The sequence below is a fragment of the Ceratina calcarata genome, unplaced genomic scaffold, assembly GCF_001652005.2.
Source record: "Ceratina calcarata isolate Rehan_Ccalc_2016 unplaced genomic scaffold, ASM165200v1 scaffold180.2, whole genome shotgun sequence".
In the NCBI taxonomy this organism is placed as follows: domain Eukaryota; kingdom Metazoa; phylum Arthropoda; class Insecta; order Hymenoptera; family Apidae; genus Ceratina; species Ceratina calcarata.
This window is the reverse complement of record NW_017139431.1, coordinates 30,272-46,402: the sequence shown is the minus strand read 5'-3', so window position 1 is coordinate 46,402 and position 16,131 is coordinate 30,272. Positions and strand designations below refer to the sequence as shown.

The window sequence follows — 16,131 nt, the reverse complement described above, 5'->3', positions numbered from 1 at the left end:
ATTTATTTATTTATTTATTTATTTGTTATATTTTTTGCATACAGTATTTAATTTACATTTCCTCTTTTTTTATTTATGTTATACAAAGTTTTGTACATTGTCTTGCAAAATCGAATAATATGTAATACTGAGGTTGAATCATACAAGAAAAACAATTATTGTACTTTATTCTCGCCTAAATCAACATAAAACGACAAAAGCTTCATTATTAGTTGATGCACGTTCAAACTTATTTGTCGATAATACTAAACAGGTACGTTTGTCGTTAGGTGATAAATACTGTAAATGAAAATAGGATCAAAGACCTCGAGAAACAATTACTGGAAGAACGTGAGCGCCTTACTCAATTCGAACAGGACAGCATAAAGTTGTTCGAAACGGAAGAGGAATTAACGCGTTTACGCAATGAATTGTCCAGTGTCACTGCTCATGAGAATCATCAGCTTGAAGGTATTCTGAAAAATAATATTGAAATTTCGGGCATCATGGCATTAACACTGAATTAATATAGACTTGCAGAACCGCAATAAAGTGTTGGATGAAGTTAAAAGCAATCTCGAGAAAGAGATGCAAGAAAAGACAATGCTGATAGAACGGTACGTAGCTCAGATAAAAGAGTTGGAGTCAAAAGTGGATGCGAATCAGCAAGAAACTGCGGTTCATAAAGAATCGGAAACCAGTTTGAGAGCGGAATTGGAACAAGCGAAACGAGATTTGGAACAAAAGAATATGTTGATAAAAGGCATTAAGGAGGAGTTCGAAATTAATACGAATACGCTGAAAGAAGAACTGCGACGAGCTTTAGAAAATGTGAAGAATGAAGCTGGAACTGAGAAGGAATCGTTAATATCCAAATATGAAAAAATAATTGAAGAGAAGGAGAATTTACTAAAAGCGAAAGCACAAGAATTGGAATTAGAGTCCAAAAAACAATTAGAAATGCAGAATGTTGCTTTGGAGGATCTTAAGACTGAGAACATGAAACAAATTAGCAAACTGTCGGAATCGTTCAATGAGCAGATCAATATAAAAGATTTGAAGATCAAAGAAGTCACTATGCAATTGGACCAAAAGATATGCGAAGCTGAAAAACTAATGACCGAATTAACTGCACAAATTGATATTAGTAAGAAGAAAGATGAAGAATTGACCGCTGCCTTAAAGAAACTCGAAGGTATGTTAATGATGCAAATGATCAACTTTCCAATGATGAATTTTATTATGTCTAATTTATAGAACTTAATGAAAAACTGAAAGTGATGGAAGAGAAGAATATTCTGCTCTCCAAGCAAATACAAGAGTATGAATCGAAAGCCGAAGATAGTTTCAAGATCGTTCAGGAGAAACAAAAATTGGTAAACGTCATGTTGTAATTGTAACTTGATAATTGTCTTGTAGCTGTTGTATTGATTCTAAATCTCTTACTATTTTAGGAACAAGATATCGCTTCTTTACGAGCTACGGAAGCCGACTCTTCCGCGCAAGTGAAAAAACTGAGCGAAAAGTTGAAAGTAAAAGAAAAGGAATTGTCGGAACTTCGTTCATCAACTGCAGCCGAAATAGAGGAATTGACTAAACGCTATCAAGGCCAGATAGAGGAGAAAGCAAAGCGCATAGAAGAGGCGAATGCGAACATATCTGAAAAATCTTTATTGCTCAATGAATTAGAGAATAACATACTCGAATTGAAATCGATTCTTGCTAATAAAGACGAGGAGATAAAAAATCTTACACAAAAGACTTCAGGTAAAGCTTCGCGTTAAATGCGTTAAATTCAATTTTAACTATTTTTTTAATTTAATATTTTGTTTCCCAATGTTATAGAATTACAAACCGCACTTACTTTGTCAGAAGAAACGAAAACCAATTTGGATCATAAATGTCGAGCGCTCGAAACTAATATAGAAAAACTAAATGAACAAGTTGCAGGTGTGGAAAATAAATTATCGCAAGTCACTGCTCAAAAAGAAAAATTGGTTAGTACTTAGATTCAGTTCTATCTTGTTCAGAATATAGTCAATCAAATTTTATTTACAACATACACGTAATACAACTTAACTTAATCCACAGGAAGCCGATATTGCCAATGTAATAAGCAGTTCCGCTGATTCGTCAGAACAGCTTATAAAATATAACGAAGAGTTGCGTGCAAAAGAAAAAGAACTCGATGAATTTAAAGATAAAGCGTTCAAGAATGAAAATATGTTGAAATCGTTAGAATCAAAATTGAATAACGTAGAAATAGAGTTGTCGAAAGCTAATGCAGTAATTCAAGAACAACGTTCCGAATTAGAAAATGATAAATCCACATTAGAGACAGAGAAAAAATTGAACTTGAAGTTGTCTGATACGATAAAAAGATTCGAGATGGAAAATGTGGAACTTAGTACGCGAATAAAAGAAACTGAATGTGTTAAAGAAGAAATAAAGGAAAAATCTCAAGAAGCATTGAATCTTTCGAATGAATTAAAAGCCACAAAGAACAAAATCATTGATTTACAAAAGCAGTGTGAAAATTTACAGAATTCGCATAAAGAAGAACTATCTTCTCTCCAGCAAGAAATTAACAATTTAAAGAGCGAATTAGCTGCTTCTCAGGAAGAAACGAATAATTTACAAAAGGTAAAATCCAAGTTGGAAGCGAATCAAAGTGCGAATCGATGGTCGATCGAAGAATTGACGGATAAGCTTAAAATTGAAGAGGAGAGTCGTTCGAAATTGGAATTGTTGGTGGCTGAAAAAGAGTCCAGTTTACAGGAGTTACAAAAGAAGCATGAAGAATTGATGCAGGCAAAGGAAGCTTTGTTTGTTAGTAAGGAAGCTGGTGACAAAAATTTGGCAATGTCGTTAGATGCTATGTCTAATGAGGTAAAGGAATTGAAGGAAAAGTTAGCTGCTTCGACGGCGACTATAGAAGTAAAAGATGGTGTCATCGTGCAAATGAAAAAAGACGTGGAAGAAACTACAGCACAAATTTCAAAACTCAATGAAACTGTTGCGTCTATGCAGAAAGAACAAACGGATAAAGTAAACGAGATGAAGAAGGTACAAGAAACATTATCGGAGAAGGAGAAAGAATTATTCAATATTGTAGAAACAAAGAACTCTTTAGAGAATAATGTGAAAACTTTAGAATTGAAGTTGGAAGAAAGCACAAAGATGTTAGAGTTACAGTTAAAGACTCTACAAAACGAATTGGATATGAAGAATAATATGCTCCAAGAGAAGGAGCACATGATGAAGGAATTGCAAAGTTCCAAAGAAGAATCTGTGATGAAATTACAAAGCACTTTAGAGTGCGAGGTAAAGGCTAAACAGATTGAGCTTGAAGCTGCGATACAGAAGAGTTCCGAGTTACAAAAACAACAGCTAATGTTCCAGGATACGATAGAGAAACAGATTAATGATTTAAATAACAAGGAAGCGGCGATTGGTAAATTAGCAGCACAAGTTAAAGCCTTCGAAGATGCACAAACGGAAAAATCAAGGACGGACGAACAAACACGAAACGAAGAGATAAAACTCATCCAAAGTAAACTGAATGAAGCGATCAAAGAAAACAAGAATTTGATCGATAGCAAAGAATCTCTTGCAAGGGTGCTTAAAGAACAGGAACAGAAGATCGAGGTACTGACGAATACCATGAAAAATAAAGAAAAGGAAGCGGAAAAGAATGTTCAAAACTTGATGGAGAAATTGAACCTGATGTCTTCCGAATCCGCACAATTGAAAGAAGCACAAAGCAATTTGTAAGTACGCAAAAAATAATTGTTGAACTTCAATTTCCTACATGAAATTGACGTTTCAGGGAAAAGGAGAATAAACAAATTACTGCTAAGTGGACAGAAGCAACGAATCAGTTAAAACTGTCTCGCGAAAACATAAAAAATAATTACGATGTAAGTTCTCGGTGTCGATATAAATATGTATGTACATCCATCTCAATTCATTGTATTTTGGTCGCACGTGCACATCGCTCACTGTTAACTACTAACGGCAATACCTACTTGCCTGTATTTATTTTCGGCCAAAATACAATGAGTGTACACATATAACGCATTCAAAAAATTTACATATAAAATCATAATTCGTATTGCAGGCAGCTGGGGGTGATATGAAACAAAACATGGGTAAAATTTATTTCGTAAATTGATTAATTTTTCATATTTTTGTGTGCTATAAAGACATCCTTTCAATTACAGTCGATCAGGATATCGATACTCTGAAATTAAAAGAAGAATATGAAACAGCTAAGGGTCAAATAGATTTCTTAAATAGCGTGATAGTGGATATGCAGCGTAAGAATGAAACTTTACTGTGTAAAGTCGAAGTTCTTGAAATGGGGATCCCTGCAAACGAAGCCGACGATTATACCCCGTTCGTAGCTTTTTTAGTTTTCTAATAAAATCATAACAAGAGTACTACGTCGATAATTTCATTTCAGAGCTACATTAGAAAAACGAATTGCTGAACCACGTATGTTCTGTGATATTTGCGATCGGTTTGATTTGCACGAAACGGAAGATTGTCCACGTCAAGCTCAAGACTTTCTCGAAACGGAGAAAGTCGCGAAATCCCCGAAAAAGCCTTCGTTGGAGAGGCCGTACTGCGAGAATTGTGAAAGTAAGACTTTATTCTTCAGAGTTATACGAATCGCGATCCTCCTCGTCTCGATTTACAACATTCTGTCCCCTAGGCAGAAATACAAATGTTCAAGCTTCACTTCCAGAGTACTTTTGAAATATTTAAAGTACTATCTGAGAAGCGAACAAAAATTTTAACGTTGACTAATCCATTTTTTTAAGTACGTTATGCTACCTCGTTAACCAGTCCCCATTTTACCTTCAATTAATTTCCACCTATAATCGTTTTAATTGTTGCAGTGTTCGGGCACGATACTCGTGATTGCGATGATGCTGAAACATTTTAATGGCGTGTATATCATTTGTAGACCCGTTTCACCATTTCTCAATGATAGTATAGATATGAAAGAAGAGATCTGTTGAAACTTTTTGCAGAGTATATTTTTATATGAGAGAGAATTTAATGCTACCGTTGTATGCATGTCTTCCTGCATAAGAATACGACGTCTCCATCCGAAAACTATTGTCGTGCTCCTCGTACTTGAATCTTATGGTTTTAAAAGTCCATATGCAATATTTGTTAAAATATGTTTTCATGTGTACGTTCGTTGCGCTTCCACGTGATCGTTAAAGTACAAAGCTTTATACTAGTTCTATTAACAAGTTACAGTCGCGACTAATTTTGTTTTACGTACATATCGTTGAAATGTACTATAGAACAGGAGCAGTTTATTCGCATAATGGGCAGCAAAATTAAGCGCATACGATAAGAGACTTGATTAACGAAGTCTAGTGTAATTATGTACATAATAATTATTTATGCTAATCTTGGACACCTAACTAATTGAATTTTGGCCCAATATAAATAAAGACAGCCACGCATCTCTCTTAGTAGTGTGCACCGAGCGAAGGTTGGACCAAAATCCAATGAGTAAGGTGTAAATGTATTTAATAATTTATTTAGCGTTCAGAAAACGTCTCACACTTCAAATATAGTTCCTTCAATCGGCGAACTCAATCGATCGACCCACTAGGTTTAAAATTTAAGACATTTCTTACGTAATTTCTGAGTATGCCGAGTTAACTGATATTACATTTTCCTGGTAAGTGCTTGGATGTCGGTATAATGTAAGGAAGGAGGTATTTCTTTTTAATTACCATCGTCTTGCCTTTTAAATCTAAGCTTTAATACAGGGTTGATACATTCTTTGAAGTAATCTTCTCTCAAAATATATATCTGGTTAAACTAGAATCAAGCTTTGTAGTTAAGTGAAATAAAATTGTAAGAGACTGATCTTAGTATTTTACATAAACTTATTAAAACTGAATAGAACAGACTTTTGAATTTCTTGCATCTGAATGAGTATTAAAAAATAATATAGTTCCTCCTTCAAAACGTTTTATTCACTTATTTACATGTACAAATTTCTCTGTCATTCTCAGCTTACTTACTAATTTAAATCAGGTCACTTCATGATCCAAAAACTTGGAATATATACATTTTAATGCTTTATTCACACAATTTAATATCTAAGGTCCATGTAAGAAAAAAACGATTATGAATTAATCCAATCCTTCCTTTTTTTCTTTGATAGCTTCCTAAAATTTTATGTGGAGATATAAATGATTGACTTTAGCGTACATGTTTATTTGTGTTTAAATATTTATATCCCACCTTGAAACGTTCCTCAAATAGTGAAAGCTCTGCTATAAGATCTGTGATGGCATGCATAAAAGCCTCATGTGGTGTATAATCAGATGTAGTTTGAATCCTAATTACAAACTTATGTTCTAAAGGATGTGGAACTTTGTATCCAGCAAATAAAACTTGAGGATCCTTCAACAGTTGGCTGTTAGATAAATAAAGTTATTAATACTAATGTTTCTTTACGTATTTTTATAAACATTATATAAATGTTTAGATGCACTTACTTGCGGATCATATTTCCTAAAGTATGGTCTTCTTTATTCACGGTAAAGATTGCTGCATTGGGAACTTTAGTATCCTGTTCTTTAATTATTCTAAAATAAGAATAATCGTATATACAAGTTATTTCTTAAGAAATCTTAAAACGGTAGGTTAACTCAATTATAATGCTTACTTTTTTTCTCCTTCGTATAAAAGGAATGATTCAAAGGTTGGCGGTGCGTTCATTTTGTAATTTGAAAATTAACTAAAATTTTGCAGAATGAAAAGATCGCAGAAAATCTTTATTGTTAAATGCAATTGTTAAAAAACGATTGCGCTCATACAACCACACGCTGTATTATTGACACTGACAGCACAGATGCCACCGCAACGGTACCATTACCACTACCCGCTGCGCCGCTGCTACCAGTGCTACCGCTGGTATACCAGCTGACATACATACTAATAATAAAGCGCATCCATAAATCACCCTTTGCCCCTCCCAACCCTATTTTCCCGTATACATACACAGTACACACACACCCAGCCAACCATTTGTGCTCAATTGCTTGGCATTTTGAGTTTTTCTGTTTGAGCGAATTAATGAGGCGAGGCGATGAGCGTTCAACATAAAAATATCCTTTTTACATGACCGCCTCATAATTCAGACATCGAACACCCTTCTTTAAATTATATGATCCGCGGTCACGCTCGCCACATGGTGGCGCCACTGAGTTACTGAATTACTGAGCTAGAAATCAGGATCCCGCAGTTGATCTTGAAAGAATGCAATATGCGGATGTATCGTAGTCGTACGTTCATACGAGGTCGAGTTGTTCCGTAGCGATTCCGCTTGTACCGATGCACATACTTGTGCGATAACAATTTCCAGTTTTCGTTCGCGGCAACGGATGCGCGTATCCTCGAGAAGACGAGCGACATCGTATCCGGGTTATACGCTACAGTAACGACAGTGGCAATTGTAGAATCGTGTGCGTGCACAAAAAAAAGCTAAAGTATACCACGGATTGCGAGAAAAGTGCGTGTTCGTTACGTGAGTGAATAGAGTGCCTTCAACCCTAGTCTCTGCGCCCTTTCGAATCGTTGACAGTTAAATATACAAGTCGGCCGTGATTTATCTTTACGAGCTCATCCATCGATGACGTGCCGCGGACCGGTCTACGAGGATACAAAGGTGTTGCATGGTGCGTGCTAGGGCAACGAACAAGGGTCTTCACCGTCGCGTTTCGACTAACGAAGTGGGCCGCACTGACCAGGCTGTGGACGTTCCTACATTGGCGGTAAATACATGTACTTATTTATCAATAACGCGTGTACTCCTCTTTTCTTTCGCGAAACTAGCTACCATTGAATCAACATCACGACTGTTTTAAATCTTGGTACATCCATTCGGTCTAATGTACCTACATAACACGCGATGGTTTTACTCTCGTGGAATGGACACGTAGTTCTATCATCGTCGTTTGTCCGTCTCGTTCACCTTTTTGATTGATCGCGGTCGAACGTGTAATAATTCGTGACACTGTTTAGTTCCTTTCGGCCCTTTTCTATGGTCGCACGACGCACATTGTGTGTAAGCTTTTTGCCAGCTACATATGTACATAGTTCGCCCTTCTTCTCGCCGGTGTCACGTATTAATATTGATCAGAGGGCCGGTAACCCGGAGTAAGCGATATCGCCTGCGCTTTTCCGAGCATGAAAACTCTAGGCTCCGCCCTGCTTCAATTTTCCGCGGTGGCCCGGTGCCGTTTTGAGGACACACACGATTCTCCTGGCATCACGTACTTAGGCATGTACGTATTACGAAATTTCCTCGTCGTTTTACACTCGCATCCGCGAGACAACACCGAGATGATTTAAGTACGGACGCGCGGTAAACGTTACTCAGTCGTCAAGTGGAATTCTACCGTCCTTAGCTAGGCACTCGAGAATCATTGTGATAGATATCTGAAGAGCGAAGGTTAACCCTTTACCTATAACCCTGTATAATTTCACAGGTTCATATTCAAATACATTATAAATCTTTTTCCTTTTTAATTTTGTTTCACCTTGTTTTTCACGTATTGCATGTTTCGAGCTGTTCAGTTGTATTTCTATAAAGCTGACGTAAGGAATAAAAGTCAACTAAAAATGTATGTTACCCTGTAAATGTTATTTATAATAGGTTTCAAGAATGAAGACTGACAATTGATAAATAAACAGAATTTTCATTATTAAGAAATGTTAATCCGGTTGTTTTATGCCGGTTGACGCGAGAAACATAAGAATCGTGTTTCCTAAGAACCGCTTATCTGCTCGCATGTTGTTCTTTAACACGTGACGTATTTATTAGGCGCGTATTGAAGTTTCTGAACTTGTAAAGAGCATTGTTCACGTACCTATTCTTCGGTGAATACGTACTTACCCTCGCGCAGAGAACTCGTTTTAGATCGGCGCCGGATGCTGTTCACTAGACATAATCGTTCGGCTGACTGCATCCGTTCCCTCGTCAAGGGACCGATGACGGAGGCCTAATGACGATAAGGGCGTATGTGCTTTACCACGGATGCGAAATCGGCGAAATTATAAACATTCGTCAGCGAGATTAGTCGTGTTTTTCTCGTGGAAACTGTACAGCTTGATCCCCGCACGAAAACCAAGGGACCGCGTTTACCGCGTTGAATTACATAAGTCAATTAGTCTATTTTCAGATAGCGAAATTCTTAAACGCGTGAGTTACAGGCACAGACATCGGCACACAGCCGGTGCTCGTGGTTTCTGTCGATACTGTCCACTTAAGAATTTAATCCGATCGTTAAGCGAACGTAAATACGTTTAAAAATAAATACCGTTAACCGTTGAACAACGCGGGTTTGAGTAACGCGAATGTTTTTCTTGAAATACTTGCCCACAGTCAGCCGCGCTACTTACTTACGAATCGGTCGGTCGGTCGGTCGGTCGGTCGGTCTGTTCGGCTTGCCATCACGCGTTATTTCTGCCTCACAATTCCTTTTACAACGTTTTCCTTCTTCTAATATAGCTGCTAGCAAAATAAGAATCTTGGTTAACACTGAACTATTGTACGTTTTTAAGATTAAGAATCGTATACGTAGTGTGTGCGCGGCACAAACATTTGGCGAGTTAAAAATGAAGTAATGAACAGTCCAACGAAACGTGTTTACTGGGCAATTTCGACGCGCAACTTTGTGGATCGTTACTGCCAGCCGAATGTGCCCGCAACTTTGCACAAACGTATTTTGCTTACGACAAACTGAGCGAGTCACTGTCTAACTTTCAGTACATGCAGGGGCAATCAATTTCTGAACGACGATACGCAGTAGATGTAACGATCGAATTAAAATAAATGTAAAAGGAAGTCGTAGCAAAAAGTAGGGGAATACGTCACAGAAGAGACGTTAACCCTCTCTGGCGTGACATAGCATTTACAATGATAATTCGTATCGTTAAAATTCTTTAGTATTAACTGCAAAAATTAACGCCTTACATTTGACTCCGTCTAGCATGTTCATGCGTGTCAACAATGCATCCGGCAGTTTATGCGAATGATCATAAATATCATTGCAGTAAACGTAAATGCATACGTGTACATGTTACTTCTTAAACTATCTTGAAGTATCCAAGATATAAGAAAGTTGCTTATGTAAAAGTAGTTCGATCGTCCAGGGAAAATACGGTGGTTGAATATTTTTCTTTAGTCATTGAACGCGAATAGATGCTTCAAGGTCGATTTTTAATGTATTTTTAGTAAGGCTAGACGCCGTTATTAAATTTGTTACACGCTGTTATCGAATTAGCGTAATTTTATTTTTGCAAACATGACACGTTCCTTTAATTATAATTTAATTAACTTTCCTCTATCGTGTATAATTACTCCTTTGCAATCCTAATTAATTTGTCGTGTTTGTTTATCTGTGTTATTGCAGATAAATAAAGACAACAAAAGTTATATTGTTACATTGAATGCATTGCCGGAAACTAAGATCGTAATCAGATATAACAGTTAGAGTATGTTCTATTTCCTGCATTATTGTTTCGTCGTTTATAACTGAAGTGTTTTAGCTAAAAATAGTTTTAATTTTTAATAATATGTTAACAATAACTGCTTTTTGCTGATAATATTGATGACGAATATCTTTGCTTCGTCACACTTAAAAATTAACAGGGATATATAAATTTTTACTGTTTTTAAAGTTTTAATGCTGATCATTGCATGAAACAAAGAAAAAAGTTAAACGACCTGACCTTTCGCGGGCATTATTTAACGATTATGTTATCGTAGGCGCGGCACGCGAAACTCGGCAAATTTACATGCCAGGTCAACATTTAAATCGCAGCTGTCCGCTTATTTTCACGCTATAAACACGAAGGAGATGCAAGATAAAGGGGAAACGAGGAAGCATAGGTGGTATAGCAATTAAATTTGAATATTTAATAGAGCCTAGATTTTATAATTACCCATGGGTAGTATATAAGATAATACCAGTCGCAAACATATGCGTTTTAGGAATCTGAATTTGTTCTAAGCCGTGCGAGATATGTACTTCAGCTTCGAAGCATGTTAACGAGCTCTGTGCCCCTCATTGCTGATCCGTAATGAAATATAAAACGAGAAATGTAGATAACAATATCTTTGATGTAGTATCAAAGTTAATAAAAAACTACTAGGTGTAATTCAGTTGATTATTATGAGTAATATTTTATTTCCATACACATAGGCTTGTTCTTCCTGTTTAAGAACCATATCAATGGTTCTTTTCAACAACCACCGTTTCACGTCATCGTTAAAAGAAGAAGAGTGAAAAGTGCGAATAAAAGTTTGAATAAAAAAAGCTACTTTAGAGTTGGAACTAAACCAAGGTTTTAATAGATCAACAGGATGTATAGAGAATAACGAATTTAGTAACGGCGAATACGTACACGTCGTTATAGAAGAAACTGTGAAAGAGTTATAGGATTTTTATGATAAGTTTTATATGCCCCATTTTATTACGTACATATTGTAACATTGCGCTGTTTTAAGTTCATCTCACGTAATTATGTAGAACGCAATGGTTTTACTATTAAAAATAAATTCTAAGGTGCTCTCAATGGTCTTACCTGTGACTAGTTATACAATGCAGATATATGTGTCATATGAGAGGTATGTAATATTTGATATGTCTTATCAATTTAACAAGAAAACGTGACTTTTATCACGTATAAATGGACACGAGACATTTTAGAAAGCCCCCTTTGGGATTTCGAATGAATTATATACTTCTGTGCCAGATAAAATTGCACTTCTTTTTTATGAAATATGAATCGTAACGTGTCTAATACGTGTTGAGATGGATTACATGTAAGCCGAAAGTGGAGAGTCAATCGCCTTGGAAGCTTGCGTCGATCGATCGCTAATGAATGATCCATGGATCGACGTGAGTTCCTGGAACGTTAAGCTGCGATTGATCCGCGTGCTGCCAGTCACGCGAATTATGAAATCCAGAATGAGCGTGCACTTTCAGCCTCGGCGAGAAGCGCAAGCACTTTCCACACGGTAGAACGCTAACGAGCCCCATCTTTCTCCGTGTTAAATTGATTAAATATGTAACGCTGTCTATAATTAGTGATATAATCGACTGCGGAAGAAAACTTTCGAGTTTTACGACCGTCTCGTTATCCATGCGTTGGGTCATAATCTTGTGTAGCATAAAATGTAAGTATGCGTCTGGTCCATGAATATTAGAGGTTTTCTTTATAACAGCTTTGGAATTTCTTTCCTTGTTCTTAGCTTACGTTCTTACTAGCTAGTTAATCCAAATTATTCATTGAGATAAGATCATATCATATTAAATCATTTGTGAGAATATGTAGGTAAATCTTATTGATCACGAGTTCCTGGCTTTTGAAATAATACCCAGGTAGAATGCTTTGCACCTGGGATTAGCGTTAATTCATGATATTGAATCAGTTTGAGTACTATATTTAAAGCCGGAAATTAGCAAGTAAAATTCCATTCTTAGCTTGAAACGATTTTCAATTTCTTCCAAGTTTTATACATCATGTACTATTATAAACTGTTTCTCAACCCGTTGGAATCATTAAGCACACGCTATGCTAAAAATACTTGGACCACGTGATCGTACCTGACATAATTTTCAAGGTGGAGATTCCCCAACTTAAATATTGCTTCGCAAGCGTGTTCCTAATTGCTTAAATAGAATTGTGTGCGAAATTAAAAAAGTTCCGGGCAAAAGTTCTTTTCAGAAAATCGCATGACAAACATTCTTGTTGTCGTAGATTGTAATAAAACGCAATCACTTGAAAGTTTTTTAACAAAACACTTACGATTAGAGATACCACGTGCGATTGTCGAGAGAAACGATGATTTCTGTAAAGCTCCACTGCTTTTTAAAACGAGTCTAAACTGTTCGAATGGAAATTTTTCACGCTGTTGAATTATTTATCTTTACCACGTGCTCGAATTATTTATCACAGTGGCTACTATATTGAAATCGTCGACGCACGAGAATATTAGTGGCATCGTTAACACCATGCATTTAATTCCGTAGCCGAGAACCGCAAATTATCCTTCAACCAACGAGAAACCTTAAACTTTGAACGGCGCCGAGTTTGTTAATAAAGTTACTCTCAATTGACGAGGAAGTGGTGTTTCAGTGAGTACGAAATTTCATGCTGCTTAATTTCTCTGATTTCCTTCTCTGCTTGAATTATTTATTTTATCTATGAATGATTAAATTACCATTAGTTGAATCCACGACGGAGGAGGAAGGGAGAGGCTTGTTATGTCGAATAATCCGTAACAATTAGAGGAAATGTTCTTCAACGTAACGAGACCCGGTCATGAATAATTCCATCGGTTAACCGGTTAACGATACAATGATGCACTCTGCCGTGTTTTTAAACATGTCTCTTTGTCCATATACGTTTCACCGGATCGTTATTGTGAACACCAACTCGCCGGCGTGATAACGATCGCCGATTATGAATGACCGAGTTTTCTTGTACACTAGTGTACACAATAGTTGCTGTGCATCGAGACTCCGTGTCTATTACTTATCATCGAAACGTTTCTCATTATCTTTTCGCATTTCAATAGTTCTTATTATGCTCTCCGCCGAAAACAATAACAACGATCGTCTGCGAACATGATCGCATTTTTGTACATGTATTCCCTGTCGCTCATTTTGTAATTAATTGTTCGTGACGAGCTGTTTTATCTAAAAGATAACTTCTTTTAAACACTTTAAATATGTACAGTAAAAATACTGTATTAAAATTTTAACTACTGTATTACTACTTATATTATATTAATACTATTAATGTTGCCATTCTCAAACTATTTGAGATCCGACCTTGGAATTTTGATACGATATTCTTAAAGGTATAAACTTTCGAAAAATACAAAAAAAAAAGTGATTTTTTGAAAGTGTAACTACTTAAAAGTGATGTTTCGCTAATTTAACAGAATAAAACATCGTCACTTTTGTTAGATCCACGGCTCATGCGAGGATTTGGTCCGTTCCGATGCTTTCAGCCGCTACTGTATGTGGATCAGTAAACGTATATTCTGCTTACGCGTACGCTGCGGTAATTCAGAGGAGAGACTCATTGGCATGCAAAATGTTAACGTTCCAACACGAACGGTTACATTCTTGCGCATTAATTCGCATGTACAATGCGTTTCCGTTGTCTCGTGCTTAACTTAAAACGCTGGTGAGTATAATCTACTAAAGGATGCGCATCGGAAAAGCGATTCGCACGATCGCGCGAGCGACCCTCTGCCGCGCTGGCACTTGGGTCGGTGTCGTTAAATCACGATGATTACGGCATTGGGCTTTATTACTCGGAAGTAGGCAGTTCTCGTTTCAGGGACTTTTGTGTATAGACGGGACGAAACGGAACGTATGCACAACGAAACTCGACTCTTAATCTCTCCGCTGCTTAAATTCTTTTTTTTTTTATTGGCGTTAATCAGTTACGCTGGTGTCCAAAAATAAAAACTCATAGCAGAGTAATACAATTATCGAAAACAAAGTATTTTATTCAACTACACCGCGAAGTTGGTGTAAATCATTTAATTGGAACTACTTCAAAGGAAAGTGCAGTATTTATTTTCTATTTTTTTTTTAGAATCGGGTTTTGTAGGAGGTAATTTAATTCATAATTATAGGATAAATCATTTAGTTTAAGTGTCTGCTTAATTTTTTATTGCATTTTGTTGAATCTGGACGATTTGACCTTTTCCAGGACGTGGTCTTTTGCGATTCTCTGTCTACGTAATTAAACTTTTTGTCATACTGTAATAGTTGTAATCTTCCAATTCCGGTTTTGTTTCGCTTAGTTAACTGTAGCTCGTACAATTTAGATGGTGAAACGTTTCCATGGGCTATTAGGATTACTCCGTGAGAAACGGTACCGTAGAAACGAATTTAAAAGTTATGAGCAATACATTCGAGCTTTGGTTTTATGCTCGAGTCTAATATACCTGTTGCATGTTTTATTGCATAGCGATAAGTTAATGGATCATTTATTTTTATAGTCTTGCGTTTAGTATCCATTGGTTTACCACGATTGGTTTACACAATAGATTAACGCAAATTGAACTGAAAAAGTTATTGTTTTTCGAAAATATTTAAATATATATATTGTTACACTATAACTTATTATCTAATTGTAAAACGTGTCGAGGAAGGTAAACGATTATCTTTCATATTTATTTTTCTATAAACGGAGCAAATTGTTAAATCGTTTAATAAGAGTAAATAGGAACTACGAGACGAGCAAATATTAGATACACGTTGATGGAATTTCGCATGGTTTCAAATGGCATGCAAATATGGGACTTTATCTTTGTCTGTTTCCATACCTAAATGTTATTATTTAACTATTCCGAGGTTTCGGCTATAATAGACTGTAAGCCGGGGAACAGATCGATCATAAATCTATTGTAATATGATTTGCAGGCGATAACGTGCAATCTGATGGATAGCCTTCTAACAAAACGCGATGCTATCTGTGGAGCGCTTTTAATGATAGTGCGGAAAAGTTTGATATTTAAATGTTTAAAGTCTCAATTAATCGCGCCATGTGTCATCAAAACAGTATTTCAACGTGTACGTAACGCAGTCGTATGATTGATAAAAAAATTCTTGCAAATGCCCCTAGGATATGTGTTTATCGTTGAACGCTGTGAATCTCTTTGCTGTTCACTGCTATTTCTTTATATCGCTATGGATTGTAGTTAGTAAATGATACTCGACCTTTGATCCCACGATTTACGTCAATACCATTTAATTTTCTCTTATTATTATTATAGTTGTTGTTTAAAAAAATCTAAACTAAAGGGGATCGATTCCAATATGATCTATTCCATTGTATACAATCATCCATTAGTCTGTGTAAGTAAAACTGGATCTGAATGTTCTCTTGAACGACCTCTTAGCGACGAGTCCTTTTCTCTCATCCTACATCGTTCTCTCTCTGTATCTCTTTTGGAAATTGTTCACTATGTAAGCTTTTGGAATTAAGCTCTTTAACCTAGAGATTGTTAGCGGCAAGTCTTTATTTAAGGTAGCTCGCTATTTGGGTAATGTATCAAGAGAGGAACCTACAATGGGC

At 36.3% G+C, this 16,131-nt stretch overlaps 3 protein-coding genes across 14 annotated transcripts in view; 2 read left to right on the top strand and 1 right to left on the bottom strand.

Annotated features, from left to right (window-relative positions):
- Positions 1 to 5,911, top strand: part of CLIP-190 (Cytoplasmic linker protein 190) — an 18,358-nt gene extending 12,447 nt beyond the window's left edge. For all 10 annotated transcript variants that reach the window (XM_018037949.2, XM_026810975.1, XM_018037946.2 and 7 more), the window contains 11 exons: positions 270 to 450; positions 512 to 1,174; positions 1,237 to 1,355; positions 1,434 to 1,746; positions 1,825 to 1,976; positions 2,071 to 3,749; positions 3,809 to 3,899; positions 4,100 to 4,130; positions 4,203 to 4,377; positions 4,445 to 4,623; positions 4,884 to 5,911. In XM_018037949.2, the coding sequence (XP_017893438.1) occupies positions 270 to 450; positions 512 to 1,174; positions 1,237 to 1,355; positions 1,434 to 1,746; positions 1,825 to 1,976; positions 2,071 to 3,749; positions 3,809 to 3,899; positions 4,100 to 4,130; positions 4,203 to 4,377; positions 4,445 to 4,623; positions 4,884 to 4,930 (3,630 nt within the window). In that variant the 3' untranslated portion in view covers positions 4,931 to 5,911. The remainder of the gene's footprint in view (positions 1 to 269; positions 451 to 511; positions 1,175 to 1,236; positions 1,356 to 1,433; positions 1,747 to 1,824; positions 1,977 to 2,070; positions 3,750 to 3,808; positions 3,900 to 4,099; positions 4,131 to 4,202; positions 4,378 to 4,444; positions 4,624 to 4,883) is intronic.
- Positions 5,912 to 5,968: 57 nt separating this feature from the next.
- Positions 5,969 to 6,907, bottom strand: Rpb11 (DNA-directed RNA polymerase II subunit RPB11). Its single transcript, XM_018037950.2, has 4 exons — positions 6,686 to 6,907; positions 6,516 to 6,605; positions 6,259 to 6,433; positions 5,969 to 6,182 (listed from the first exon to the last, which is right to left on the bottom strand). The coding sequence occupies exons 1-4, from the start codon at positions 6,736 to 6,738 to the stop codon at positions 6,147 to 6,149; spliced, it is 354 nt and encodes a 117-aa protein (XP_017893439.1). The 5' UTR covers positions 6,739 to 6,907; the 3' UTR covers positions 5,969 to 6,146.
- Positions 6,908 to 7,128: 221 nt separating this feature from the next.
- Positions 7,129 to 16,131, top strand: part of sky (GTPase-activating protein skywalker) — a 37,792-nt gene continuing 28,789 nt past the window's right edge. Inside the window, exon 1 of one of the 3 annotated variants that reach the window (XM_018037971.2) lies at positions 7,129 to 7,793. The gene's annotated coding sequence lies outside the window, so the exon portion shown is untranslated. The remainder of the gene's footprint in view (positions 7,794 to 16,131) is intronic. The other 2 variants (XM_018037974.2, XM_018037975.2) reach the window with 2 other exon arrangements.

Coding starts and splice junctions, on each gene's coding strand:
- Rpb11 (XM_018037950.2), bottom strand. CDS start 6,738: ATGAACGCACCGCCAACCTTTGAATCATTCCTTTTATACGAAGGAGAA. Junction 6,606..6,685: donor TTATACGAAGGAGAAAAAAA/GTAAGCATTATA, acceptor TTCTTATTTTAG/AATAATTAAAGAACAGGATA. Junction 6,434..6,515: donor TTAGGAAATATGATCCGCAA/GTAAGTGCATCT, acceptor TTTATCTAACAG/CCAACTGTTGAAGGATCCTC.